The sequence below is a fragment of the Crotalus tigris genome, unplaced genomic scaffold (assembly GCF_016545835.1).
Source record: "Crotalus tigris isolate CLP2741 ecotype Arizona unplaced genomic scaffold, ASM1654583v1 scf7180000017666.27876245, whole genome shotgun sequence".
Taxonomy (NCBI): domain Eukaryota; kingdom Metazoa; phylum Chordata; class Lepidosauria; order Squamata; family Viperidae; genus Crotalus; species Crotalus tigris.
In genome coordinates this window covers 3,935,738-3,963,103 of record NW_024096551.1, presented here as the reverse complement: position 1 = coordinate 3,963,103, position 27,366 = coordinate 3,935,738, and the positions used below count along the sequence as shown (strand labels likewise).

At 38.8% G+C, this 27,366-nt stretch overlaps 1 protein-coding gene across 2 annotated transcripts in view; it reads left to right on the top strand.

Moving 5' to 3' along the window:
- Positions 1-696: 696 nt before the first annotated feature.
- SH3BP5 (SH3 domain binding protein 5) overlaps positions 697-27,366 on the top strand; it is a 54,500-nt gene continuing 27,830 nt past the window's right edge. The window contains exons 1-2 of one of the 2 annotated variants that reach the window (XM_039336248.1): positions 697-959; positions 4,533-4,595. In XM_039336248.1, the coding sequence (XP_039192182.1) occupies positions 870-959; positions 4,533-4,595 (153 nt within the window). In that variant the 5' untranslated portion in view covers positions 697-869. The remainder of the gene's footprint in view (positions 960-4,532; positions 4,596-27,366) is intronic. The other variant, XM_039336249.1, reaches the window with a different exon arrangement.

Genomic DNA, 27,366 nt, shown 5'->3' with positions numbered 1-27,366 from the left:
CCCAATTGTGGGTTTTGTTCTTGTTGACTTTTTCATTGTTGATGTGATATATTGTGATTTTGCATTCATTGCGGTAAGCTCTCCAGAACAGCATTTCTGGGATTCTGATGTACAAATCAATCAATCCATCAATGGCTGTTTACCTGTCCGTAGGACCACATCCATCCCCTACATGCAGTGCACACCTACCCGCTGATGGCAGTCAGCTGTGTGCCTAGTGAAGCAGCTGCGCTCCACAAAAGCTTCCGGGCCATCTCGACTCCTTTAAATAGGCGCCCACCAGTCTCCTTGCGGGTTCGCTAGAAAGCAGCAAGGCTGGCTTCCCAGGACGTGACCCTGGGGCGTCCTAGCTCGCGGGGTGACTGGACCAGGCTGGTAGTATGCGATTCCAGGCGGAGGGGAGCAAGTCTGCAGCATTGAAAAAATCGAGTGGCCTGGGGGCGAAGCTTGTATTACTTAACCGCATTTAAAATATTATTGCTTTGTTGAGGCTATTGTATTATTCTTCGGAGGCCTGGCGTTAATTGCTTCGGGGAAGAAGACGCCTGGTACAGTTGAATTCGCATAGGTGTCAAGGAGGGACAGACCCACTTGGTGACAGCGCCGCCGCCGCCGCTTTAATAACAGCAGTTGCGGTGGCAGTAAGGGGGCGAGGCACATTTCCTTCCCCCTTTCGCTAACGGAGAAGAGGTTCCTTCTTTCCGGCGCAGCCTCGCGGCGAGGAGTAAAAGACGCGCAGGAGCGGTGCAGTCCTCTGCCAGTGGAACCTGGGCTGCTGGAGCAGCTTGGCGGCGGCCCCTCGGCTCCCCAAAGCGCAGAGCTAGGATCATATTCCTTCTTTCTGGATCGGCAAATAGAGCTCAGCCAACATGGATCCTGGCTCCAAGAGAACCGCGGCGGAGGAAGGGAGCCAGCTGCAGCCTCTGGAAGCTGAAGAAGAAGTGGACCCCAGGATTCAAGTAAGCGGAATCTCTGATCGCCCTACCCGAGATCCTTGGGAGAGTGGCTGCAGGGGCGCGATTGCAGCCGAAAGTGGGTGGGGTGATAGGATGGGGGCGCGGGCAGGTCTGTAATTACAAAGTAAACAGGCGTGTGTGTGTTTGTGTGCGCGTGTGGTACGACCTTGGTTAGGTCCTTTGAATCTTGGAGAATATCTTTCGCTTTCTGTCCCTTCAGGGGCGTTTTCCTCTCTATTGCACCCCGTTATTTTGATGGTAGTGTTTTTCCTCTTTTTTGCTTTGGCTTTATTAGATTTTCCCGAAGTCTTTCTTCAGCTGGCTGGAGAAACTCATTGCAAAGGAAAGATGCTCCCGATTCGAAAGGAGCTTTGCTCTTCCTTCATGGAGCGGCATTTTCTTTCTCGAACTGGATCCTTCCTCTCCCAGTTTGCTCCGGTTTCCTGATTTCAGCTCCTCTCCACAATCCGTTTTTATCTTTACAGTTTTTCTTAGCATGGCGGACCAAGTGAATCGGGAGGTGGATCGAAAAGGAGATGGGAGACCACCAAGGGATGTCGTGCTTGGGCAAGAAGAACCCTAGAAGGTTGTGGGGCAGTTAGAAAGGATTGGAAAGGACCTTGGGGCTAATTTAATCCATGTGCAAGATCTTGCTGTAGTTCTATTAAAAGACAGTACTTCATCCTTGTTAATAGATGATGCCAGCTCCTGCTCTAAATGTCACCTGATTCTGCCATGAAAAAAGTTTCAGTCCCTGGGAGATCTTTGGCCGTCCTCAATAAACTCTGATGCATCTTAGTAGTTCAAGTCTTCCCCAAGCTGGTTTCAGGTGACAGCATTTAACTGGCTACCTTGAAAAGTGGGTTGGTGCCTGAATAGGAAACGGCTGTGAAATCTCAAAGGAGGGTGGCAAATCAGTTTCATATAATTGCTAATAAAAGTGTATGCGTGATAGTTTGATTTGAGAGACATCTTTATCAGAACGAGAAGGCTATTGGAAGGGCTTCTTAATAGATGCAGATTTAACATAACCCGAAGGATCAGGTGGGAAGTTAACATAAAGACTGATGCCACTCTGACAGCATACATAGGAAAGGATGTTATATATTCTATTACTTTCACTTTACCCATTGCTGCCAAAATTGACAAAGTTGTAGGAAGCATCTCCTTTCCTAGTACAAACCTGGCCAATTTGTGAAGGTAGTCAGTCAAATTTTCATCTTAAGAATCAGAGGAATGATTTATGGTGACTGAGGAAATGGTACTTTTTTATATAGCATAGCGTCATTGCACATTTTCTATGAAATTCCTTCTCTAAGGTTGCTGTCCTATGGCAGATCTGTTGCCTACTAAAAGATTTATATTGCCAGTTCTATGGCACAAGTCAAATTATTCAGTGATGCCAATGTCTCAACATTGATTTAATTTTGCTGCTATATTTTGCTGGCAGTGTTTGTAACTGTTCTGTGATTTTTGTGGTATTTTTTGGTGAATGTGTATTTTGTTTGCTTTCCCCCTTAATTTATTCTATAAGCTCTTTGGAAGACACTTAGGTGGTTTTTGATATGAATAAAGTCCTGATTGCTTTTATAGTTCACTTTTTTTTTTTTTACAAAAAATGCTCTATTCATTCTTTCGATGCTCATGTCAATGAACTTATCAAGAGTTTCCTTCATTTTATCAAATTGGGGTTGGTAATAATAATCATGATATTGCTACGGATGGGAAAAACCTACCAGCCAATTACACTGGAAATTCACTGCAAGTATTCCTTTCAGTAGAGTTTCATAATACCTTTCCAAAGACAGGGAAGTAAGGTTAAAATAAGAAAAAATATTGCACTTCAAATGACCCAAAACATTGTTTAAAAGGAGAAGCTTTATCTCCTTTCCCTCCCTTCTTCCCTGCCAGTCCTGACTTGAAAAAGACTTTGTTTCTTTATAGTTAGTTATTTATGTATTAGATTTTTATTCCACCTTTATAATTTTATAAGTAACTCAAGGAGGCCAGAATACCAGTTATCCTTGACTTAAAACAATTGAGACCAGAAGCAAGATGGTTGCAACCAATTTGACCTTTTTTGCCATGTTTGTTAAGCAAATCATATGGTTGTTAAACAAATCCGGTTTCCCAGATTGACTGGCTGAGAAGGTCCCACATTGTGACCACATGACTCCAGGATGCTGTGTCCATCATAAATTCATGTCAGTTGCTAAGTGCTTTAATTTTGATCACATGATTGCAGAGATGTTGCAATGGTCATAAAAGTGGACCGATTGTAATTAACTTTTTTCATTGCTGTTGTAACTTTGAACAGTTTGTACTCCTTCCTCCTGTTATTTTCCCTGCAATGATAACCCTGTGAGGTGGGTTGGGCTGAGAGAGAGTGACTGGCCAGAAGTCATCCAGCTGCCTTTCATATCAGACTAGAACTCAGCATCTTAACCAGGACACCAAATTGGTTCTGTTTTTAAAATTCCTGAAGTACATTTAAAATGGTTGTATTTTTTTTTAAATAGACAGACGCTGGCAATAGGATAAAAAGTAAAAAAATGTTTGGCTTTTGAGTAAGTTTATCTGTTCAAACCTCTCCTTGTCTATGATTATTGGTACTCTTTCTGAATGTGGAGCAATCACGCTAGTTTGCTCTATAATACTATTGTAACAATTGGTAAAAAAGTGAAAGTGAAGCATCTGAAAATTTTTGTTTTTCCTTTTTTTTGTATCACAGAGGACTGAAAATCTAGAAATGCAAAATCTAGTTATAATATTGATGTAACTATCTGATACAAGGAAGGTTGAAATGTGCAATGTGGCATCACTGTGAAAATAATGCAAATTACAGGATTCATGACTTTATAATGTGACGTACTTATCCCCTTCTCTGCCTTACAGTCATCATGTGGATACCTATGACTTAAGTCAGGAAAAGGAATTCAGCCAAGAACTTTGATTGCCATGTGAGCTTTGTCCAATCTCTCTCTCTCCTACATAAAGTAAAGCTGTACTTCAGGGAATCTTTTTACTTTTTTAGAGAGAATGTGAGATGAATATGTACAGTGTCTTATTCTCCTTGAAAGCATGACAGGGTAAACATATAATAAATATAAAAATAAATAATTTTAGTATTTTATGACTTTTGAATGTATTTTCTTTATTTATTATTGGAACCAAACCCTTAAAGCCTTCAAGAACAAGGAAAATTTGTATTTTTCATCATAAAATTTTCATAATCATATGCTATTTGATCATTTGTCATTTTGCTAATAGTGCCATAGTAAATAATTATGCAGAGCTTCAATAGTAATAGAAAAAAAACCCTCAAAGCTTAAATTAGAATTATGTTAAAAATTAACCTTCAAAATATGTCTGGTCTCTGTCTTTGCCCTTTCAAACTGAGCCGTAGCTAAAGTAAAGTTCAGTTTTACTTTTAAATGTTTTCTATCCTTCTGTTTCCATTTAACATTCCATTGGGGGGCCTCTCTGTGAATTGCCAAATGACACTTAATAACTTGATTCCTCCTAGGGCTCTCTCAGTGTCTTATTACTCAACATGTTATTTTGGCTTTCTTCTAGGGAGAACTAGAAAAGTTGAATCAATCTACAGATGATATTAATCGGAGAGAAACGGAGCTTGAGGTACCCTTTTTTCCTTGCTGTTTTGTCTAAACATCCAGCTATATTTTTTATTTATTATATTTCAGCTGAAAAATATTTATTTAGATTTTTGTGCTAAAATATGCAGAAAAAACTGATGAAAACATTTATGTGGATTATGTCAGTGAATGGAAAAGAAGGTCAAATATATCCATTTCTGATACTGAAATTGGATGAGACATTCTGTGCATAATTCCATGGATTCCATTAATCTTCTTTATTAATCTTACACCAACCAAATAATCATGCTTAGGGATCCATGAAGCAATTAATCTTGTTTTAAAGTATTGTTTTCTTTATTTTCTAAAGGTACAAAAATAGAAAAAGCAGGAAAGTAAACTTATAAATAGAATTCCTTTACACCAAAACTATATAGACTATTAAAAAAAATGTTAAAACATATAAAAAATACAGTAGTAACAAAATCATTGTATTCCTAAATTCCTAAAAACAACTTACAAGATAATGTAGCTCAACTTTCAAACAAGTTAATTTGAGACCATGTGAAAATATATTCTCTGATCTTTTCTTTTCTGTGAATGTGAAGCCATGTGACACTCAAAGCTTATGTTACACCAGAGCAATTGTAAGTTATATTTGAACATAATAATAATTCAGAATTCTTGACTTACTATGAACTAGCAGTGTGGTGGATAATTCAGTCTCTCCCTTCCCATTTTTGTGTGTAATGAGTTGCAGACAGCTGTAATATATAATCTCTGGTTAGGTTGGTTCCAAAAAGATGGGCCTATAAGCAGTGGTGGGATTCAAATATGTGAACATCTGTGTGGGTGCCACTTCTGGAAATCCATTCTGGGCCTGGGCAACAAAAAATTAGCTACCAGTTCTGCCGAAGTGGTGCGAACTGGCTGAATCCCACCACTACCAAAAAGCCACTAATAATTCAGAGTGCTTGTTTTTTTTTTTTTTTCCTGAATCCTGGTTTATTTTTTACAGCAAAAAAACAAACCATGGGTCGAGTTGTCATCATAAGCTTTTTCTGTTTCTCCCATATCAGTAGATAAAATTAAACTGGCCACATTCATCAACCTGCTGCTTTTTAATAGTAAATAGATAATTAAAAAATTATATAATTATTATATGCTGTTAGAGATGATGTTTGGATTTGATAGCCCAGCATTTTTAGATTTTTACATCTAAAATATGAAGGGACAAAATGAAATATTTTATTGCAGAAGAAATAGTTTTCATAACAGACATATGCTATTTGTTTGGCATTAGTTTTCTGAGTACTACATTATATTTAATCAAGTCCAAGCAAATCACATGTTACTTAATGTGATGGATAACCAAAACATTTAGATCATTTTCTGATCTCTTCCATATGTGTGATTTATACCTTGTTTCACATATATTGGTTGGAAAAGGTTTTTTTTTTTAACCTAACACAAATTTCTTGTACCTTCACATTTACAGTAAACCTCTGTCCTTTAGTTGATCATAACCAGCATCAGATCAAATTAAGAGTCTTGGCAAAGGAGAAGTAGCTATTCTGGGAAACTACAGCAATTTCAACCAGGCAAGCTCTGCTAGGATTTCTGGATGTTAATGTGTGCAAAAGGCAGTGAGGAGGGAATATGTCGAACTTTACTGGCAGATGCTTTCCATATGTGGCTTTTTGAATCGGGCAGCAGTGTTATGGAGCATTCACCTACTTTGCAGCATATGCCAGTAACTTGTTTATGTTTATGGAAATTAATAGCCAGGCATAATATAGCTGTATAAATACTTTATTTAATAACTTTATTGGTAGCAAAAGCTGCCCAAACTTCCATGGGGATAAGAGAATTGGCCACAGAAATAAAGATTATTTTTGTTCTTTCTTCACTAGATTGTTTTAATTTCTGCACTGAGTCTAGAGCAGTGATTCTCAGCCTGTGGGTCGGGACCCCATTTGGGGTGAACAACCATTTCACGGGGGTCGTCAAACAACACAGTCCACCATTTTTTCCCCTTTTCCTTAGCTGTGCTACTCCCTTTTATTCTATTGGCTTTTGAAAGCCAATAGAATAGACTCTCTTGAATAGAATCTAATTCTATTGGCTTTCAAAAGCCAATAGGAATTGTCCAGGCTGTCTCTGTCCTGCTGAGCCCGCCAAAAGCCCCAGTCTGCAAATGGTGCCGCAAGTTGTCTGCAGCGAAGGCGAGCTGTCTGGAAGTTTCCACCCCTCCCTGCTGAGCAACTACTAAAAATGTAAGCAAAAGAGGGCCAGGGGTGGGAGGTGGGAGGCGGCAGGCGCAGGGAGGGTTGCTGGCGCGCATGGGGCCTGGCGGGTGCCTTACCTCCCTTGGGCTGGGCCAATTGGTGGCCTAGCCGGTGGTTGCCCTGCGCCGTTGCTACCCCTTGCCAGTTATGCCTCAGCCGGTGCAGGGGGCGGCACCACACATGTGCGGCGGTCCCAGGCAGAGAAAGGCCTCGATGTACGACCGGTTGTGTAGTCCTCGACTTACGACCAGTTGGGGGTCACGGCATTAAAAAGGTTGAGAACAACTGGTCTAGGGAAAGGAAAAGCTAAACTTGTCCATGTATAAATGTTTCATCTATACATGGACTGAGGGAACTTCCTTGGCCCAAAAATATTATTATAGATATGGGAAGGAATCTGGAGACAAGTCCTATGAAGAAAAAGATGGGAGTGTTTGGTATACTGTAAATATGGTGAAGTAATAATGACAACATATGAACATGAAATGATAATATGATAGCCATCTTCAAGAAGTTACACACAGAAGTAGCTTAAAAGTTTGTTCATGTTATAAGTTTTTAATTAAACAATAGAAAGAATTTCCCACGTGATGAGTTATTAGCTATAGAACAGATTATCATAATCCACTATGAGGTTCTTAAGAAAATGTTATGGGAATACTGTAGGAATGCACATCCTGTATAGGTAGGAGTTTGGACTAGATGCTCTTATTATTCGAGTCTGTCTGTTTTATAAAGCTGGTATTGCCACTTATTAGTTATTCCAAAAATAGCCATTTCTTTTCTGTGATACAGAAAACATTGAAGAGGTAGATTCACAATTCCACTTCCTAATGTTATCAAAGACTGAGTTTGTTCTAGGCCAATACAACTCTGTTGACATTTATTAAGATAATATTTGGAAAATGCTTAGGCAGATACTTCCCTGATTCCCTGGAATATCAGAATAAAGAATGCAGATTTAGAATATTCTGTTATTATATCTAATCTCAATAAAAAGTAGTAGAGTTTTCCTATGTAATTCATTTTCTAGTCTATCTAATGACTGAGACAATTTGGCCAATGTCAGAGCCAATGAAATTTGCAGATGAGCAATATCTGAAACACTACACACCCCCTATTTAGATATATCATTATGAGCTCTCTGAAATAAAGGTAGTTTATAAATGTAATGAATTAAATATTTGATAAGTAGAAGTGCAGACTTGGTGGACATTGTTAAGCTTAATTAACAGGTGTTAGCTTATTCTTATAATCAATAATGTTCTTTATGGATAACAAAAGACTTACTCTGTGACTATTCCCAAACATACTGCTTTCATTAGCTTCAAGTTTGTTCTAACTGGTTGCAGGCATTTGTTTGAATTTATTTATTTATCAAATTTGTATGCCACCCATCTTGCCAAAAGCGACTCTGATTTCCGTATCAAAGTATAATTTGAAGTCTTGTATCAAAATGTGAATCTACAATATATTGGCTGCTGCATCTGACTTGCAATTATGACCATATTATTATATGATTTTTTTTCTTCAACGAAAATCACAAACCATTAAAAAATGGTTATCAGTCTGTAAAATTCATTTCTTTGGCATTCTCACTTCTGTAAAATAACCGTATATTGTCCCCTGGAGCAATTTGCTTTGATAGTTTTTGGCAAGGAAACCTCACTGGAATGCAAGGTGAAATGGCTGCAAAAAAAGTGATCTCTGCTTTACTCCTGATTGCTTTAAGTCTAGAGTACATAAACTAAATGTATGTGCTTAATAAACTGTGAAGATGGTTTTAGTTAGGCTAGTAAGGGAACAGCTATTAAAAGTCAACAACTGTTGATAGCTTAATGTTTTGCTTTGTAATGAGCCTGATTAAAATCCATAACTCTATTGATACAAAAAGCAATTTAATCATTAAAAGAATGAGATCTAGCTTCTTCCAGTGGAATGCTGCGCTGATGGCAGCTTTCTTTGGACTGCCAGCCCTGTGAATGTGTAAAAGCGCATGGAGACAGTGAAAATCAACTATCCTGCAGCTTGGAAATCTCTTCCTCGGGAGAAGAGCTGGGGGAGAATTTACCTCAGGTAGAGGTAGAACTTCCCTAGACCTCCTTAATTATTTGGAGGTCGGAGGGTGAGTTCCCTCAAAGCCAGAGGTGGCGCAGCAGTTAGAGTGCAGTATTGCAGGCCACTTTAGCTGACTGTGTTCAGCAGGTCAGCGGTTCAAATCTCACCGGCTCAAGGTTGACTCAGCCTTCCATCCTTCCGGGTAGGTAAAATGAGGACCCAGATTGTTGGGGGCAATGTAAATATATATATACATTGCTTACTGGTGTACACCGCTTAGAGAGTGCTTGCACTTAAAGCGGTATATAAGTCTCATAAATAAATAAATAAATAAATAAATTTTCTCCGCACTCCAGGACGCCTTTGCTCCGAGCTTCAGGAGCAAAGCAAGATGCTGCACCCACATCTGCATTTCAAAGGGACTTGTGAATAATTTAAAAGCAGAAGGAGCTGACCAGAAGAAGTTAAAATTGTGAATGTTTGAAACTTTAACTCGGGAGAAATAATCTTCTCCATATTTTAATTCGACTTAAAGGAAAAAAATGGCAACGGAATGTTGTTTCTTTGTTTGAAAGGACAGTGTTAAGAAAGAGCTACATTTGGAAACAAAGTTTAAACAATGTATTAGACATTCCCAAAGCATTTGGGAATTTCTGCTGTCCCTAAAAGTTCAATTTCTTCTCCTGTAACACAGCCTGCAATGCAAACTAAACCTAAATCTCCCCCATCTTCTCCCCCACCACCGGCACTTATGCTTAAAGATATTCAAGATGCTTTGAAAATAGCGACACAAGAGATAAAGGAGGAGGTGGCTGATCTCCTTGACAGTAAAATAAAGGAAGAGATGGCAGAGTTTCTTGAGAATAAAAATAGAGAAATGAGGGAAGACATATTGCTTGCATTTCAAGGGTTAGCTACTCATATTGAACGCTTGGATGACTGGGTGGATGAAGGTGTGGAAAATATTGAAAAATTAGAAAATAGAGTTGTCAAAGTTGAAAATAAGATTGATATAACAGAGGATGAAGTCACCATCTCACAATATAGAGATATGGAATTTGCATTGTGAATAAGAGGATTAAAAGAGAACTCACGAGAAGATCTGAAAGAGGAGGTGGCAAGAGCTATAGCTCCCATCCTGGGATGTGAACCTGAGGAATTATCAAGAGAGATGGATAAAATATTCAGGGTCAATTCATGGATTGCAAGGCAGAAAAATTTACCTAGAGATGTGGTCATTTATTTTTCTAGGAGGTCACTTCAAAATGAAATTATTCAGGCTTTTTATAAGCAGAGATTTCAAATTGCAAATCAAAATATTATAATCTTAAATACCTCCAAAAATTCTTAGAAAAAGAAAAGATTTTGCTTTTCTGTCTGAGGAGCTTAAAAATCGACAGGTTCAGTTTAGATGGGAGATACCTGTTGGAATAGTGGTAAATTATGCAGGGACATAATATAGACTTAATACAATTTCAAAGGCAAAAGATTTTTATACTTATGTCCTGAAAGCAGGTTCACCACCATCTCCACGACAGAAGAAAGGCTGGAAAATAAATAGCCAGTTGAAGGTGCAATGTCATTGGTTGTAGGAGATTTAACGCAGGCTGAACCTATTGAATAGAATTTGGAGGAAAAGGATGATTCAGAGGAACATAGGATGACTCGTGCTGCGCATAAATGTAAAGAAAAGAAGCAGAAGGCTAATTCTGGATCAACAATACAAGGTCCGATTACTACAGAGCCTGTGTGAGGGACATGACCGAAGAGATCAACGGCTGATCTTCAAGTTGTGTTCCAGAGGCTTCAGGCCACTAAGGATGGCAAAGTTTCTGACATGGAATGTTAATGGCCTGAATTCACCACAGAAAAGAAAGAAAGTATTTCACTACTTGAAACAACATAAGAATGACATTGTCTGCTTGCAGGAGACTCCTATTGCTGCGAAAAATCAAAAGTATTTGATTAGTTCTCAGTTGGGATCACATTTTATAGCTTCTGCCCCAGATAAAAAGGGGGCAGTAGTTATTTATGTAAGAAGAGATTTATTGGCTAGATTAATTGAATCTGATATACAAGGAAGATAGGTTATTATTGATTTAGTGCTACAAGGCAACATATTTCTTATATGCCCCTAATCAACAACAAAAAAGTTCTACAAATTGTTACATCATAAATTAACTAATTGGATTATAAATCTGTTATTATGATGGGTGACTGGAATGTGTTTTGGATTCAAGTAAAGACAAGAAGGGATCTTTTAAAACTTCCAATCATTCTGAATTACCTAAAGTTTTTTTTGACCTGAAAGATTATTTGGAACTTAGAGACATTTGGCGAGAACGGAATATGGAGGACAGAGATTTTACTTTTTTTCGGATAGGCATCAATCGTTTTTCAGAATTGATTTTTTTAATTACTACTGATCTTTTCTCCAGGGTCAAGAATGCTAAGATCTTTCCTAGAACATTGTCAGATCATAGTCCTGTATGGTTGGAGTTATTTGCTGAAGATGGGAATAGAAGATCTTGGAGACTGAACGAAAATTTATTTAGCTATGAGAGGCTTTTGCAGAAATGTAGAGAACATTTGAAGGAATTTTTTGTTTTGAATATGCATAAAGGTACTTTGATGGCAATGGTTTGGGATGCCAATAAAGCTTATATGAGAGGGGTTTTGATTCATATCAATAATGGATATAGGTGTAAGCAGATGCAAAAACGTAAAGAGTTGGAAGAAGAGATTAAATCAAAGGAGAAGGCTTTTATTTTGAAACAATTGGATAATAGATTAAAGGTTTCTATAAATATGTTGAAAGAGCAATTTAATATGTTAATGGCTGATCAGATCACAACTAATTTGGGTTATATGAAACATAACACGTTTTGTAATGCAAACAAGCCTTGTAGGTGGTTGGCTTATCAATTACGGAAGAAACAGAAATCACGTATTATAGAGAAAATAGAATATAAAGGTAAAGAGGTATATCAACAAAAGTTAATTAAAAAGAGTTTTTTAGATTTTTATACAAAATTATACGCTAGTGAAAATATACAAGCTTTAGATATAGATAAGTACCTACAGGCAGCACATTTTCCTAGACTTTCAAATGAACAATGAAATGAGATGAATTGTTTAATTACTTCTGAGGAAATTATTTGGGCAATTAAACAGTTAAAAGGGGGTAAGGCTCCTGGTACAGATAGATTAACAGCAATTTATTATAAAATATTATCTGAAGAGATGATAGAGCCATTAAAGGAACTTTTTAATAGTATCCAGATTGGAGGAGAAGTGCCTCCGTCTTGGAGAAGAGCTTTTATATCGTTGATTCCAAAGGAGGACCAAGACCTTACCCAACCTAAGAATTATAGACCTATATTGCTTTTGAATACAGATTATTTTTTTGAAAATATTGGCAAATAGATTAATGCAAGTTTTGAAGCAAATGATTCATAGTGATCAGTCTGGATTTATACCTGGAAGATATATGAAATATAATGTAAGACAAATTGTTAATTTAATTGAGTATTTGGATAAGAACAATCAAGTCCCTGCGGCATTGAAATTTTTGGATGCTGAAAAAGCTTTTGATCAATTGAATTGGCAATTTTTATTGAAAGTTGTTGATAAAATGAATTTTGGGGATAAATTTTTATATTCTCTTAGGGCTATATACCAACAACAATCGGAACAAATCATAATTAATGGGGGATTAACAGAGGCATTTAAAATTGAAAAGGGCACAAGACAGGGATGTCCATTGTCACCATTGTTGTTTGTTTTAACAATGGAGATTTTACTGATTAAAATTCGTGAATCAACTATAATAAAGGGAATAAAAATAAAAAAGAATGATTATAGATTGAGAGCCTTTGCGGATGACTTGGTTGTGACACTATCTCAACTGATTCAATCGGTTATAGATTTGATGGAAATTATAACTCAGTATGGGAAAGTTTCTGGTTTTAAGGTAAATAATAATAAGACTAAAATATTATCTAAAAATATGATTATGAAGGAAAAGTTAAATTGACAGGCTTTGAAATAGTGAAAAAGGTTAAATATCTGGGAGTATATATTACAGCCTCTAATGTAAAATTGTATAAAATAATTATGAGATATTATGGTTAAAAGTACAAAAGGACTTAAACAATTGGAAAAAATTACAATTATTTTTGTTGGGGAAGATTGCAGCTGTTAAAATGAATGTTCTACCAAAGTTTCTTTTCTTGTTTCAAATGATACCTATTTTGAAAAAAGATGTCAATTTGGCAGAAGGGCATTAATAAATTCATTTGGGCGGGGAAAAAACCAAGAGTTAAGTTTAAGATTATACAAGATGCACGGGAAAGAGGAGGACTTAATTTGAAATTATACTATGATGCGGTGGTTTTAACACTGATTAGTGATTGGCTTAATTTAACAAATAAAAGTATACTTCATCTTGAGGGATGGGATTTATTATATGAGTGGCATGCATACTTAATTTATAATAAAAAAGTTGACCAAGCTTTTAAATCTCATATTTTAAGAAGTGCTTTATTGAGTGTCTGGAAGAAGTATTATTATAAGTTAAATTATAAAATACCAATCTGGGGGATTCCTGGACACGTGATAGAGGGGGTATCTATGGGTGTGAATTTGGATAGGATTTCTTATAAGGAACTACTTAGATTGGCAGGGAATGATTGGCAATTAAAATCGTTAGTTGAGTTAAAGCAAGAAAATGTAGAGTCTTGGTTTCAGTATAATCAATTGTTGGCTAGGTGGAAGTTAGATCAAAAGGTTGGTATTACCTTAGTGGATGAGAATTTGGTAATACAGATTAAAGATCAAAATCGAGTGCATATAAAGAGAATTTATAATGCTTTAATAGAATTGGATTCGGAAATGGATTTAGTTAAAGATTGTATGGTAAAATGGGCCCAAAATATTCAAGAACCGATTCCATTAGATATATGGGAGGTAATTTGGGTTAGAAATGTAAAATTTACCCAGGCCCAAAATTTAAGAGAAAATTTTTACAAAATGTTTTATAGATGGCATCCGGATTCTAAAAAGTTGTCTTGTATGTATCCTAATTTACAGCCCAAATGTTGGAGATGTGGTAGCTTGGATGCTACGTATTTTCATATCTGGTGGATTTGTAGAAATATAAAAGCCTTTTGGATTAAGATTTGGTGGAACATTCAAAAGATTTTCAGGAGAAAGATAAAGTTTACTCCACAATTATTTTTATTGGGTGTTATTGTAGATTGTGATGTTAAAGAAATTAATTTGATGTTGAATTTGATAACAGCTGCAAGGTTATTGGTAGGGCAATATTGGAAGAAGGATTATTTGCCTACTATAGAAGAATGGACGCTTAAAGTGTCAAATTTAGCAGAAATGGCGAAAATTTCTGCTTACTTGAAGGATCATTCACAAGAAAGATACATTTCGGTCTGGAGAAGATGGATAGATTACATTCAGAATAAATATGGGACTAAAAAGTTCCATCTAGTTTATGAGTAAATTTTAGAGTATTATTATTATTAATAGTTTATTATAGTAGAATTTTTATTAGTTTTATTATTATTTTTAGTATTAGTATTGTTAACAATTTGGATATTGTATTGTTTAATAATATCGACTTGTTTATATTATTATGTTTATTTTTAATTTGTTTATACCTATGTTAAAGGGGAGTTAAAGCGCATTATGGACTTGGTTATTTATATAGTTGGTTAATGTTAATTAGAGTTTGATTATTATATTTGTAACCCTGTACTCAGTTCTGGGAAGTGGGGGAAGGAGAGGAGGGTTTAGGGTGGGTGGGTTTTGGGGTGTATACTGTAATTTTTATAAAACTTTTCAATAAAAAAAAGAATGAGATCTACAAAAGAAAGTAGATTAGAGAAGGCTATGTTATTTTTTTAATGCTGGCTTTGTGTAATATTTCTGCACGTGACTGAAACATTTCTGAATGGAACATCTTTGGTGGTGGTGATTAAGATTTAGTGATGTGATGTGATGTAGCCAGGAGAGTGCTAGGATTAATTGGCTGCTATGTTTTCAAAGCTTCAGATGCTTTGCCTTGAAGTGACTGTTCTTTAGCACCACGTAGGGGACACTTGTGACTTAAGGAATGTCACAGACACAAATATTTGTTGTTCCTCTCAACACTGAACCGAATTTGCACTGACCATGGTAGATGTGCATGGTCTATAAATGGGGCAAAATATTATCACTGATTTGTGACTGTGGGACTGAAAAACAAACTATCCAACAAATAATGACAGAGTGCCAAAATAGAATCTATAATAGAAATTTCCTGGCTGAGACATATGGAGGAAAAAAATTATATATGTAATATAGATATATGTTTATAAAATTTTGTATTTTATAGTTCATATTTTGTATTTTATCACTTGTGGATTTTTTAAAATAAAAAATGTGAATGTGCCATAGGAGAAATAATAATGTTAGAAAGCAGAAATTTTATTTTTATTTATCTCTGTAGATATGGATATGATTCTTTTAATTTGGTAATATTAGCCTATGATAATTTAGTATCATGGTTAACTAAAAATCATCTCCCTATCATTATTAGAGTATATATTTTGGGCAAGGCTAGCTGTGGTTGAGCCTTAGCTTGATGCTCTCTGAGTTTGGTTGTTTTCTTGCAGTCGTTTCATTATCCATCTAGGTCAGGTTGCAGCCCTTTGGGAATCGGGTCACACAAGCAGCAGGTAAGCATGAGCACATGAAGCTTCATTTGTCAAACAGCACATATTGTGAAATCATTCCATCTCCCCCTGCTGTTGCTGTTGCCCCCAGTCTGCAAAGCTAGCATGGTTGGGTACCCCTGAATTAGGTAACATCTTCAGGGAGCCAGATTTGCTCTGTTTATATACAGTGGTTTTCCCTATCAATGTTGATGAAAATGTTTATTTCTAGATAGTTCCTTCAATAGGTTGTTGTTTACTGTTTGTCTGAGTTGGTAGTTCTTTGGGTGGAGTATGTTTACTGCTTCATTATTGGTATTAATAATTATTAATATTGGTATTAATAGGTATTAATCCTAGTATAAATCCCTGTTTATCCGGGTGATGATTTCTGACAAGGAGATGTTCTGATCTTTTTGTTTCCTTTTTAGATTTTTCATTTTCTGCTGAATAGTGTATAAATGTTGTGTTAATTCTGTGTACCTGTTGATAGCTGATTTGTCTGAGCACCAAACTTCTAGGAATTTCCTCTGCCCATCAATTGTGAAATTAAAAAGTTTTCATCATGACTTCAGATTGCTAGTTGGTGTTGCCAGAATGCAGTATTTTCCAAACATACCCATCCTCCAGATGAGTTGGAACTTTACAAACCATTTTTCCAGTAAAAATACAGAAGCCATGCTAGCAGAGAATTTGGAAAGTTGCTTGTCAATTTCTCTGGAAAATAGATTGAAAATGTTCACCATAGGAGTTTTAGTTGCAGCCTCTGGAGCCATACATCAAATATAATATATAAGGCTTCCTTCTCCCAATATGCTCTCCCCAAAATGCTTTGGATTATAAGATCCATATTTGTTTGCCAGCCTAAAATTTTATTTTAAAAAATCTGTGTATTTTGTTGTACTGAAGACTAAAAATGCTGCTTTAGAGGAAAGGCAAAATGGAATCAGGGCAATTATACAAGGGAAGAAATTACAATTATTTCCTTTGCATGTAACATCCTCCCCTCTCAAAAAAGGGCTGATTAACCCAAACACTCATTGGCTATGTTCCCTGCTGGGACATAGCTTTCAGGTACAAGGGCAATTTCCTGATCATGCTTGTTTTTTCACTTCAACTTTTTAACACTTTTTACGTAAACATTTTATATTGATTATGCACAATTAATGTTATGTGTAATTTAGCTTTCAAATTCCTTATAAATACTTGTTAGAAATATATCCTGATTACAATGCTTAAGGCATGAAAATATGCCTTCTAGTATTCCATGATAGTATATGATAATCTTGTCAGGAATTTCTGGGCATCTTTTTTTTTAAGTGCAAGAGACACAAACTTTTTACAAGAGTGAAGAAAACTGGAATTGTAGAGATTATGAAAATGCATTAAACAGAATCCTCTGACATGGGTAATGAAGGAGAAGGATTCTGTGACCCTTGTCATGTTGACATGGACAATATCTAAGAGATATTTATAAATCCAGTAGATTTGCAAGCATTCTTATACTACAGAGTGGAGATGCTTCTTTGTAGGGAAGATATTCCTTATTCTAACAGTAAGAATGGAGTTATCTGAAGTGTAGGTTAGTTGCTTGGGCAAGATACTATGATAAATGCATTGGATAAAATAAAGTAATAGACATTGGAGGAAATAAGAGTTTTAGGCATTTAGGATTTTGAAAAAAAGTTCAAAGAATAGATATTAATTTGTGTGAACACATGGGTTGGAGAGCTCAGAGTTTAAAACAGAGTGTTTTTGCCAACATTTGTGTCAAATATTTAATGATGTTGTTAGAAGTAAGTCTTAATCCTGGTTCATCCAAGCCGGGAATAAATAAGCAACATGGCGACTGCTTTGGGAAGACGGATACTGTTATGTCCCGAGCCTTGCAAATGGCTCGGGCGTTTGCAGGCAGTCCCGGGCAGGTGCAAAGCTGCCCGGGACCAGACAGGCTGTCGCCAGCGCTGTGCGCATGCGCGGGTGCTGGCGCGGGAAAAGTATCCCATTTACCCGGGAAGCGTCTATATAAGAAGCTGGGAGGTTTTGGGAGCTGCTGAAGCCATCTACTTGTAAGCTGAACGCTGAATAAAGGAAACTGAGAACTTCAACTGCTTCTCGTGTCTGCTTTCCCGCCAAGGACTCAACACTGGCGACGAGGATGGGATCGCCTTACACCGCCTGGAAAGGAAGAAGTGTAAGCTTACCCAAGTGAGTCCTGAGCGGCGGAACGGCGTCGACTCGGCAGCTACCCGCCAATCCAGTGCGCATTCGGGGGTAGGCTGGCTGATAGACCCGTCTCCTGAAGATGAAGATGGCGAAAATCGGAAGGCTTTCGGAATTCGACGTCTCACATCCAGAGCGGTGGGAGTCATACGTAGCCAGGGTGGAGAACTACTTCAAGGCAAACCAAGTGAGGGAAGAGAGCTTGAAGGCTGCCACCCTGCTTTGTGTTTGCGGCCAAGACGCCTTCGACATCGCAGAAAACCTTGCAGCACCTGTTCCAGTAGAGTCTGTAAGCTACGCAGATCTGAAGAAGCTACTGAAGGAGCACTTCCACCCCAAGATATCCGTCATCGCATGGCGCCACACCTTCGAGCAGAGGGATCAACGGCCCGGTGAGTCGGCCAAAGATTTCATCGCCGCATTACGGAAGGCCGCCAAGCACTGCGAGTTCAAAGACCTTGAAGAACGACTGAGGGACCGATTCGTGTGCGGGTTAAGGCATCGAGATCTACAACAGAGACTTTTCGCTAAAGAAGAGTTGTCCTACCAAGATGCCTTAAGGGAAGTCACCGCAGAAGAAGCAGCAGGCGGTGCTGTCAAGAACATGCGGCCGATCAGAAACAGTCCAGAGGTTGCATCCGTGCACCAGGAAGACGTCCAAAGAAACTCCGAGGAGGATCCGGACGAGGAAGTCGACCGTCTCCACCCCACGAAGGAAGAAAAACAGAAGGGAAGCTCTTCAGCTCCGCTCAAGTGCATCGGCTGTGGAGGTCGCCACAGGAGAACCGACTGCAAGTTCCGCTCCGCTACCTGCCGGGCATGCGGCAAACAAGGACACATTGCAGCTGTGTGTCTGGGCCGACGAAAGGTACAACCTCAGGAAGAACTGCGCCTGAAAGGTACCAGATTCCCCAGCCAGAATAGGGTAGGGTTTTGCGCTTCGCGAAGAAGCATCTGTAGGACAGGCACACACAAGCCCATGAAGAAAAAGCTGTCACTCAACGTGAAGCTACAAGGGGTTCCATTATCTATGGAACTAGACACAGGGTCTGCCTTTTCAATTATCTCCTTGCATACATTTAGGAAGATTTGTTCCGGTAGTGGAACTCAGGCCAAGTTAAGGCCTTCTGACATTGTGTTAACAGATTTTCAAAATTCAAGAGTGTGTGTTAAGGGGGAGGCCACCCTTAACGTGCAATACAAGAGTTTTGAAGGTCCACTAGACTTATTAGTAGTAGGGGGTGAACGAACGAGTCTCATAGGACTCGATTGGTTTGAGGCCCTGGGGATACACGTCACAGGACTCAACAGCTTACAAACACTCGACCTACAGGAAGTCTGCAAAGAATTTGCAGATGTTTTCAGCCCCCAGCTGGGCACATTCAAAGGACCCCCTGTGTCCTTAAAGCTAGACCCCACTGTCACTCCCATTAGAATTAAAGCAAGAAGGGTCCCTTTGCTTTAAAGAGTAAAATTGACACTGAGTTAGACAAACTGATTCAACAGGGAATCCTAGAACCTGTTGATTCCAGTCCTTGGGAGACCCCCCTTGTCACGCCTCTAAAGGCAAATGGGGACATTCGCATTTGTGCTGACTACAAATGCACTCTGAATAAGGCATTGCAGCAACATGCCTATCCTGTTCATGTGGTCAGTCATATTCTGGCCTCCCTCAAGGGGGGGCGCGTTTTTGCAAAGCTTGACCTAGCTCAAGCGTATCAACAGCTGCCTGTTGATGATGATGCTGCTATAGCTCAGAATATTGTGACCCACAGGGGAGCCTTTAAGGTAAAAAGGCTGCAGTTTGGAGTGAATGTCGCTCCTGGGATTTTCCAAAGCGTAATGGAAAACACACTGCGGGGCATACCAGGGGTTTGCCCCTACTTTGATGATGTCTTAATTGCAGGAGACTCCACACACATTCTAGCTGAAAGGCTAAGGGCTGTTCTGTTAAGATTCAGGAAATCAGGTCTCAAGCTCAAAAAAGACAAATGCAAGATTGGGGTGCCTTCTACTGAATTTCTGGGGTTCAAAAATGATGCTGCTGGGATTCACCCTGCTGAATCCAAACTAACTGCTATTTTAGAAGCACCTAGGCCAAAGTCTAAGGCCGAACTTCAGGCCTTCCTGGGCCTCCTGAATTTCTACAATTCCTTCCTTCCACATAAAGCCAGTGTGGCTGAGCCTCTTCACAGGCTACTAGACAAGCAAGCAGTGTGGCAGTGGTCACAAACGCATGAGGCTTGTTTTAACAAAGTCAAGGCCTTGCTCACTTCTAACAGTGTACTTACACATTTCAACGAGTCCCTTCCTGTGTGCATCGCTTGTGATGCGTCCCCTTACGGGGTAGGAGCTGTCCTGAGCCACCTCAGGTCTGATGGAACTCAGGTTCATGTTGCATATTACTCCAGAACATTGTCTTCTGCTGAGCGCAACTACGCTCAGATAGACAGGGAGGCTCTGGCTGTTGTTGCTGGAATTAAAAAATTCCATGACTTTCTATACGGCAGGCACTTCATGGTCTTCACTGACCATAAGCCTCTGCTGGGACTGTTTACCACACGTAAGCAGACTCCCCAAATCATTTCCCCTAGAATGCTTAGGTGGTCTATTTTTTTGTCTGCATATGATTTTTCTTTACTCCACAAGCCTGGAAAAGAAATGGGCCATGCTGATGGCGTCAGTAGATTGCCTCTGCCAATAATAGAAGCTGACCCCGCGCCAGCTGTCAACATTCTATCAATCCGAGCCTTGCCCGAGCTCCCTCTTAGTGCCAGGGATGTTGCCGCTGAAACAGGTACAGATCACACACTTTCACGTGTCCGTTCCTGGGTTTTGTCTGGTTGGCCTGAGCACTGCCCTAGTCCTGAGTTTCAGAGTTTCTGGTCCAAAAGGAACGAGCTGTCCCCTTCTCAGGGTTGTCTGCTTTGGGGAAACAGAGTTGTCATTCCCACCTCAATGAGGACTAGGGTCTTAGAATCCCTCCACGAGGGTCATCCTGGCCTTGTTCGTATGAAGGCTCTTGCGCGCAGCCACTTGTGGTGGCCTGGTTTAGATAAAGATATTGAGGCTAAGGTGCATGCATGCCACCTGTGCCAACGATCTAGCCCAGAGATGCCCCAAGCTCCCGTGCATAGATGGGAGGAAACACAGTCCCCATGGTCTAGGGTGCACATTGACTACGCTGGACCCTTTCAGGGCCAGTTCTTCTTGGTCCTTGTTGACCGCCATTCGAAATGGCTTGAGGTTGTACCTGTCTCATCCACCACCACTGCAAAGACTATTCAGGTACTGAGGGGGATTTTTGCTGCACACGGGCTGCCAGATGTCATTGTGTCCGACAACGGCCCTCAATTCACTTCCTCGAATTCCAAGCTTTCTTACAGGCAAACATGATTCATCATGCCACGTCTGCACCCTTCCACCCGTCCACCAACGGTATGGCTGAACGTATGGTGCGCATCACAAAGGACGCATTGAAAAGACTCACCTACGGGGACTGGCATCACAGGTTGGCTGACTTTCTCCTTTCTTATCACACCACACCATCCACTTCTACAGGGAGAAGCCCAGCTGAACTTCGTTGGGGGCGTCAACTTACTACTAAACTTGACCTGTTGCATCCGGACAGACTGCCTTCATCTACCTCACATCCTAGGGCACCTAGACAACTACTTGTGGGTGCCCCGGTTTGGACTCGCAATTACGGGCCTGGTCATACATGGGTCCCCGCTTCTATTTCCAGGGTCACAGGTCCTCTCTCCTACGAGGTAGCCCTGGACAACGGTCGTGTCCTGCGTCAGCACATCGACCAACTCCGCCCTCGGCGGGACTTTTCTGATGAGACTCCTGGGTCTTTTCCAGGGGGGGAGGGGGACCCTTTGGAGCAAAGGGAAGGGCACGAGCTGCTGCCCATCTCCACTGATGGAGCCACAAACGGCCCATTCCAGGGTTCCGCGAGAGCTCCGAACAAGAATTCTATGAGCCTACCTAATTACCAGGCATCCACGCCTACTCCAGCCAGGGAGTCCCCCCGGGGGCATACTCATTTTCCACACACATCACACAGCACTCCAGTCACGGAGGATACCCGGGGGCATCCCAACAAATCATTCCCCGCAAGAGAGCTGGCACACAATCCCCAAGGTTGGCCTGACCTTACCCCAAATCCTACAGGGGGTCAAACATACAGGGAGGTGGTCGAGGAACCAAGTCCGGACTACAACACCTCTAGCCCAAATCAGGGAGTAACTGAGTTTTGGGAAAGTACAGAAACCCACACAAGCCCGGACACAGAACGGGGTTCAGGGAATGGACAGCCTCCTGACAGGTCTTGGACGGACATAGGAGGTTCAACAGAGACGCCCAGCAGTGGCTATCACTTCAAGGGGCCCGAGGGTCTACAGCTAGGCAGGTCAACCAGGTCACAAAGTGACAGAAGCCCTGGCCTTACGAGCCCGGTGGGCGAGCAAGCAGGCCAGGCAGCGGGGCACAGTCCTTGGAAGGCACCAAGGCAAAATAAGGAGAACAGGCTCACATCTCCCTCCAGTCATGGAACTCATGCTAGTAACCCAGAGCTGAGAAGGTCACAGAGAGCAAAGAAGTCTCCTAAATACTTAGAGGATTACATAACATTGATGGCTAAACAAAAGCCAGGTAACGATAGGAGCACTGAGAAGCAGAACACTGCATAAAATAAATGATTATATGTTGTTAGTAGTTTTAGCCCGGGGGAAAGGGGTGTTATGTCCCGAGCCTTGCAAACGGCTCGGGCGTTTGCAGGCAGTCCCGGGCAGGTGCAAAGCTGCCCAGGACCAGACAGGCTGTCGCCAGCGCCGTGCGCATGCGCGGGTGCTGGCGCGGGAAAAGTATCGCATTTACCCGGGAAACGTCTATATAAGAAGCTGGGAGGTTTTGGGAGCTGCTGAAGCCATCTACTTGTAAGCTGAACGCAGAATAAAGGAAACTGAGAACTTTAACTGCTTCTCGTGTCTGCTTCCCGCCAAGGACTCAACAGATACAGTTTATTGAAGAAGCAGAAAGAGCAGAGGAGAGAAGGGGTGAGCCCGTGGGCAAGGGTTTTTTTTACACCCTCTCTAGCCTTTTGTTTGGAATAGTTTCCTCTTCCTGTGGCATGAACTTTGAACTGTGTCTGAGTGCTTTTATAGGCCTTAGTATCTATGGTTTAGTCCTATTATGTCCCAAAAGTCATCTCCTGCTTTCCTGGGGCTGGGCTAATGACTCTTAAGAGTTTCTTTGTCTTCTTGAGTTTCCTGGCTCCAACCTTTCTGATGGTTTTACATCTGCATTTGTAGGGCTGGCTCTTGCTTGGAGCAAAGAGATAGATTTGGGGCCAGGTTTGGTTTCTGCTTTTCAAAAAATACTTTTAAAAATACTTTTGATGAAAAATATATTTTCCTATTAATATTTCCTTCTCTGGGCTAACTTCCCTCAGTGTATTGAGGTTGATCTATGACCTATATTTATGTAGTCCGTTGGTCTCCTTGGTAGCTTGACTTGAACATTTCTTGTAAAGAATGACCTCTGAGAACAAAGACACTTTAGTAAATTGTGTGGGAGAAAATTATAGTATGAGTATTGTGTGTATCAAATATTTTCTATGTAAACTTTCATGAAGCTCTTCAGATTTTTTTTCCTGGCATTCCTTTTTGTATACGAAGTTACTGAATATTCCTTGTTCATACTATTAAAGGCTGAAAAGAAGCATTTCTGCTTTAGAAGAAAGTCCTTGTCTTTTAGACAAACCGTTTGTGGCAAATTGTTCATGGTTTTTCTTGATCTGTATCTGTGAACTTGTAGAGAGTGATAGTTTTATACTATATATTAGGTTATGAAATAATAAAAATTGTATTCTGAATGTATTAATACAGTGCATGTATTCCTATTACTGCTATCCTTCTCTAGAGCAACATTTCAGAATAGAAAGCTTGGAATAAAACTGGATTTGGGTATGTTTGTTGATGTATTGGCAAAAAACATGACAAAACTGATCAATGTTATTATTATTAGTTAGGTACCTTATATGTGGTATGAAAAGAAATAAAGCTGGTTATCTAGTTTACACATTGTCTACATTACTATACATTATTTGAATATTGTTGATAAACTGAAACTATGATAAGCAGCAGAATGCAATATTTATGTGCCCACCTGCTGATGGTTATGGCATGTAGAGAATTATAATTTCAAATTAAAGAGAGCAAATGATAAAGGAGCACAATGGATAGAGAAGAAAGAAAGAAAAATATGGTACTTTTAGAGTAGGAGAAATAAAATATATCTGAATGAAAATAATCTGTTCTTGTGAAGTGCAATTGTTTTTTTTTTACAAATTTTATTTATAATACAGTTAAAAACAAACAAACATTGGATTTAACGTGACATTCCAGTATATATATTCTTATCAGATTATTCCACTTTTTACAATCAATTCTTCATCTCTACATATACATCTAGGTTTTATATACAATACTTATTCTAAAATAACATATATTTCTAATTTAACACTCATCTTTAATCCCAACGTCCTCTTCGAATTCCTCCAGTGGTAAAATTTATCCCAGTTTCATAATAAACTGATCCACATTTGTTTTTTAATATCACTGTGAGCCTGTCCATTTCCTCACATGCTAATATTTTATGTATTAACTCTTCCTCTGTGGGAATTTCTTTGCTCTTCCATTTTTGCGCAAAAGCAAGCCTAGCTGCAGTCAGGATGTGTAACAGCAGGTAGATTGTTCCCTTGTATTTTTCTGTCATTATTCCCAACAAGAAGAGTTCAGGTTTTAATTCTAAATCCAGTGTTAATATATCCCTCAACCAGTTTCGTGTCCTGTTCCAATACTCACGAGTCTTTGGGCATTCCCACCACATATGGTAGTATGATCCTATTGCTATTTTACATTTCCAGCATAGAGGTGAGATGTTTGAAGCCATTTTGGCTGGCCTTATGGGTGGGAAATGCCATCTATAAAATATCTTGTAAAGATTTTCCTTATATGAGATAGCTAAGGTGAGTTTCCTATTTCTTTCCCACAGTTCTTGCCAAATATGCAGGTCGATACTGAAACCAAAATTCCTACTCCAAATTAACATGGTCTCCTTAACCTGTTCTTCATACATTGTCTGATCTAAAAGAAAATGATATATTTTTTTAATCATTTTATTCTCAGGACCTAATAAAATTTTATCTACTTCTGTCGGTTCTGTCTTTATACCCCACTCTTTTTTTTTATTTTGCCTATATCTTGCTTGTAGTTGGAGGTATGCCCACCATTCTAATTCTATCCCAGCATCTTGGAGATTCTTCCTCGATTTTAATTCTTCTCTCTCATCTAATATGTTTTTATAGGTTATTACTTTCCCCAACTGAATGAATCTTGGGTGTATGTACATTTCTAGTGTTGAGATCCAATTGGGGACTTGTCTATAGTTCTGTCGTTGGATTTTGATCCATACATCTGTTAGCGCCCGTCTGATGTAGTGCCTCCGGAAGTATTGGTGAACTTTATGCTTCTCATCCCATAACATGGCATACCATCCAGTCTGCATGTCATGACCTTCCAGTTTTAATAATCTCCGATTTTCTAGTCAAATCCAATCCCGCACCCACCGTAGAATTGTAGAGTGATAGTATTTTTCCAGATTGGGGAGGCTGAGACCCCCCCCTTTCCTTAGCATCCTATAATAATTTTAATTTAATCTTTGGTTTTTTCCCTTGCCAAATGAATTTAAGTATGGTTTGGTTGAAATTTCGAAAGAATTCCTTTTCTAATCTAATTGGTATACATTGAAATAGGAATAATATTTTAGGTAATATGTTCATTTTAATTACGGCAATTCTACCCATGAAAGAAAGCTGGAGATTTCTCCAGGTGTCCAAGTCTGTTTTAATCTGATCCATTAGTTTGTCATAATTGTCTCTTTTAATTGTTACACACCTAGCTGTTAGATGTATCCCTAAGTATCTTATTTTCTTTGTGATCTGAATACCTAATTTATCAGCTAGTTTGTTTTTCTGTGATCTAATCATATTCTTCACAAGTATTTTGTTTTTTTCCTTATTTATCTTTAGGCCTGCCATTTCACCATATTCACCCAGTACTTCCATTAGTAAAGTGCAGTTGTTAATTAGATTCAGAGATGTGACGGTTAATTCTGAACAAAAGTGCTGAAGTGTATGTCAGAAGATATGAATTTTATATTGTTTGTATGGATGGATTAATGTAGAAATCCATAACTGGAGACAGTTGTTTCATTCTAGAGAATGATGAAATAAGAGATTAACTTCTGTGAAGAAATAAATTAGATGAAAATTGTTCAACTACATGGGAGAGAAAGTAAATGATACAGTCATCCAAGGATGAATTGAAATATAAGAAAAGAGAGTATGGAATCTGCTTGTGAGAGTGAAAAAATTATGTTACAAAATGCCATAGAAGTGTTTGGATGTTAAATAATAATAACAGAGGTGTCACAATAAATTTTGCAAAAATATGTAATAGTTTGAATTAATGTAAAACAGGATAAGAAGTTATTTTGCTGTATGAGATGAAAGGTGGGAATGAGACATCGGAATACAGGAAAGGTAATTTCAGAGATCAAAGAATTAATAACAATCATTTAGTATCTGCTTAGAAAAAAGACTCCTCCCCAGTACATAGCTTAAGCATACATTCCTAAATAGAGATAGTAAAAAAAACCCAGACAAATGTAAAAGTATGATTGATTTAATAGTTTGTGATGATAGACTAAGAAAATTAAAAGATGCAAGACTGATGAAAGGTTGTTGATAGATTCAGAAATGAATCTTGGAAAAAAGATGGAAAAGGATAATAAGGGAAGAAATGAAAGAAATGGGTGTCAAAGAATGTTCTTAATTATGTATGAAAAAATATTACAAGATTAATCTTCCAAAGGAAGGAATGAAAAATCAGCAAGGAAAAAAGGATGTGAAAGCTGCTTGGAACAGAATAAAAAGAATTGGTAACACTGAAGTGGTAGAATTAACACTAATGGGAATGTGTATGTCTATGTGCGCCTGCGCACTTTTAAATTAACAGGAAAAAAATATCAATATACATATGTGCGTGCACACTCCCCCACAACAGACACAATTTTAAGTAGTTTGTTTAAAAAATACATTTTTTATTATATTACATAATTTATACTTGTAATCTGTTTCTTCATAAGTCACAAATAATTCAATTGAATAGGGAAAAAGATCAGATTAATTTTTTTTGTGTTTGTGTGTGCATGTGTGTGTGTGCATATACGTACGTTATATACCTACAATACAGCTTTTCATCAGTTCTTTGGATAAAAGAAGCATAATGGAAAATAATTGGTGTGCAGTCATAGCCTGGTTAATTTCAGTTTTGAGAAACAAAACTATTTATTTATTGCTAGGATTAAAAATATAAGTATTTATGTTGTCAAGAAAAAGGAAATTATTTCTAGCACAGATTTTTCATTTAGCAATAAAGCAAACATCTTATTATATATTTCTATGTCA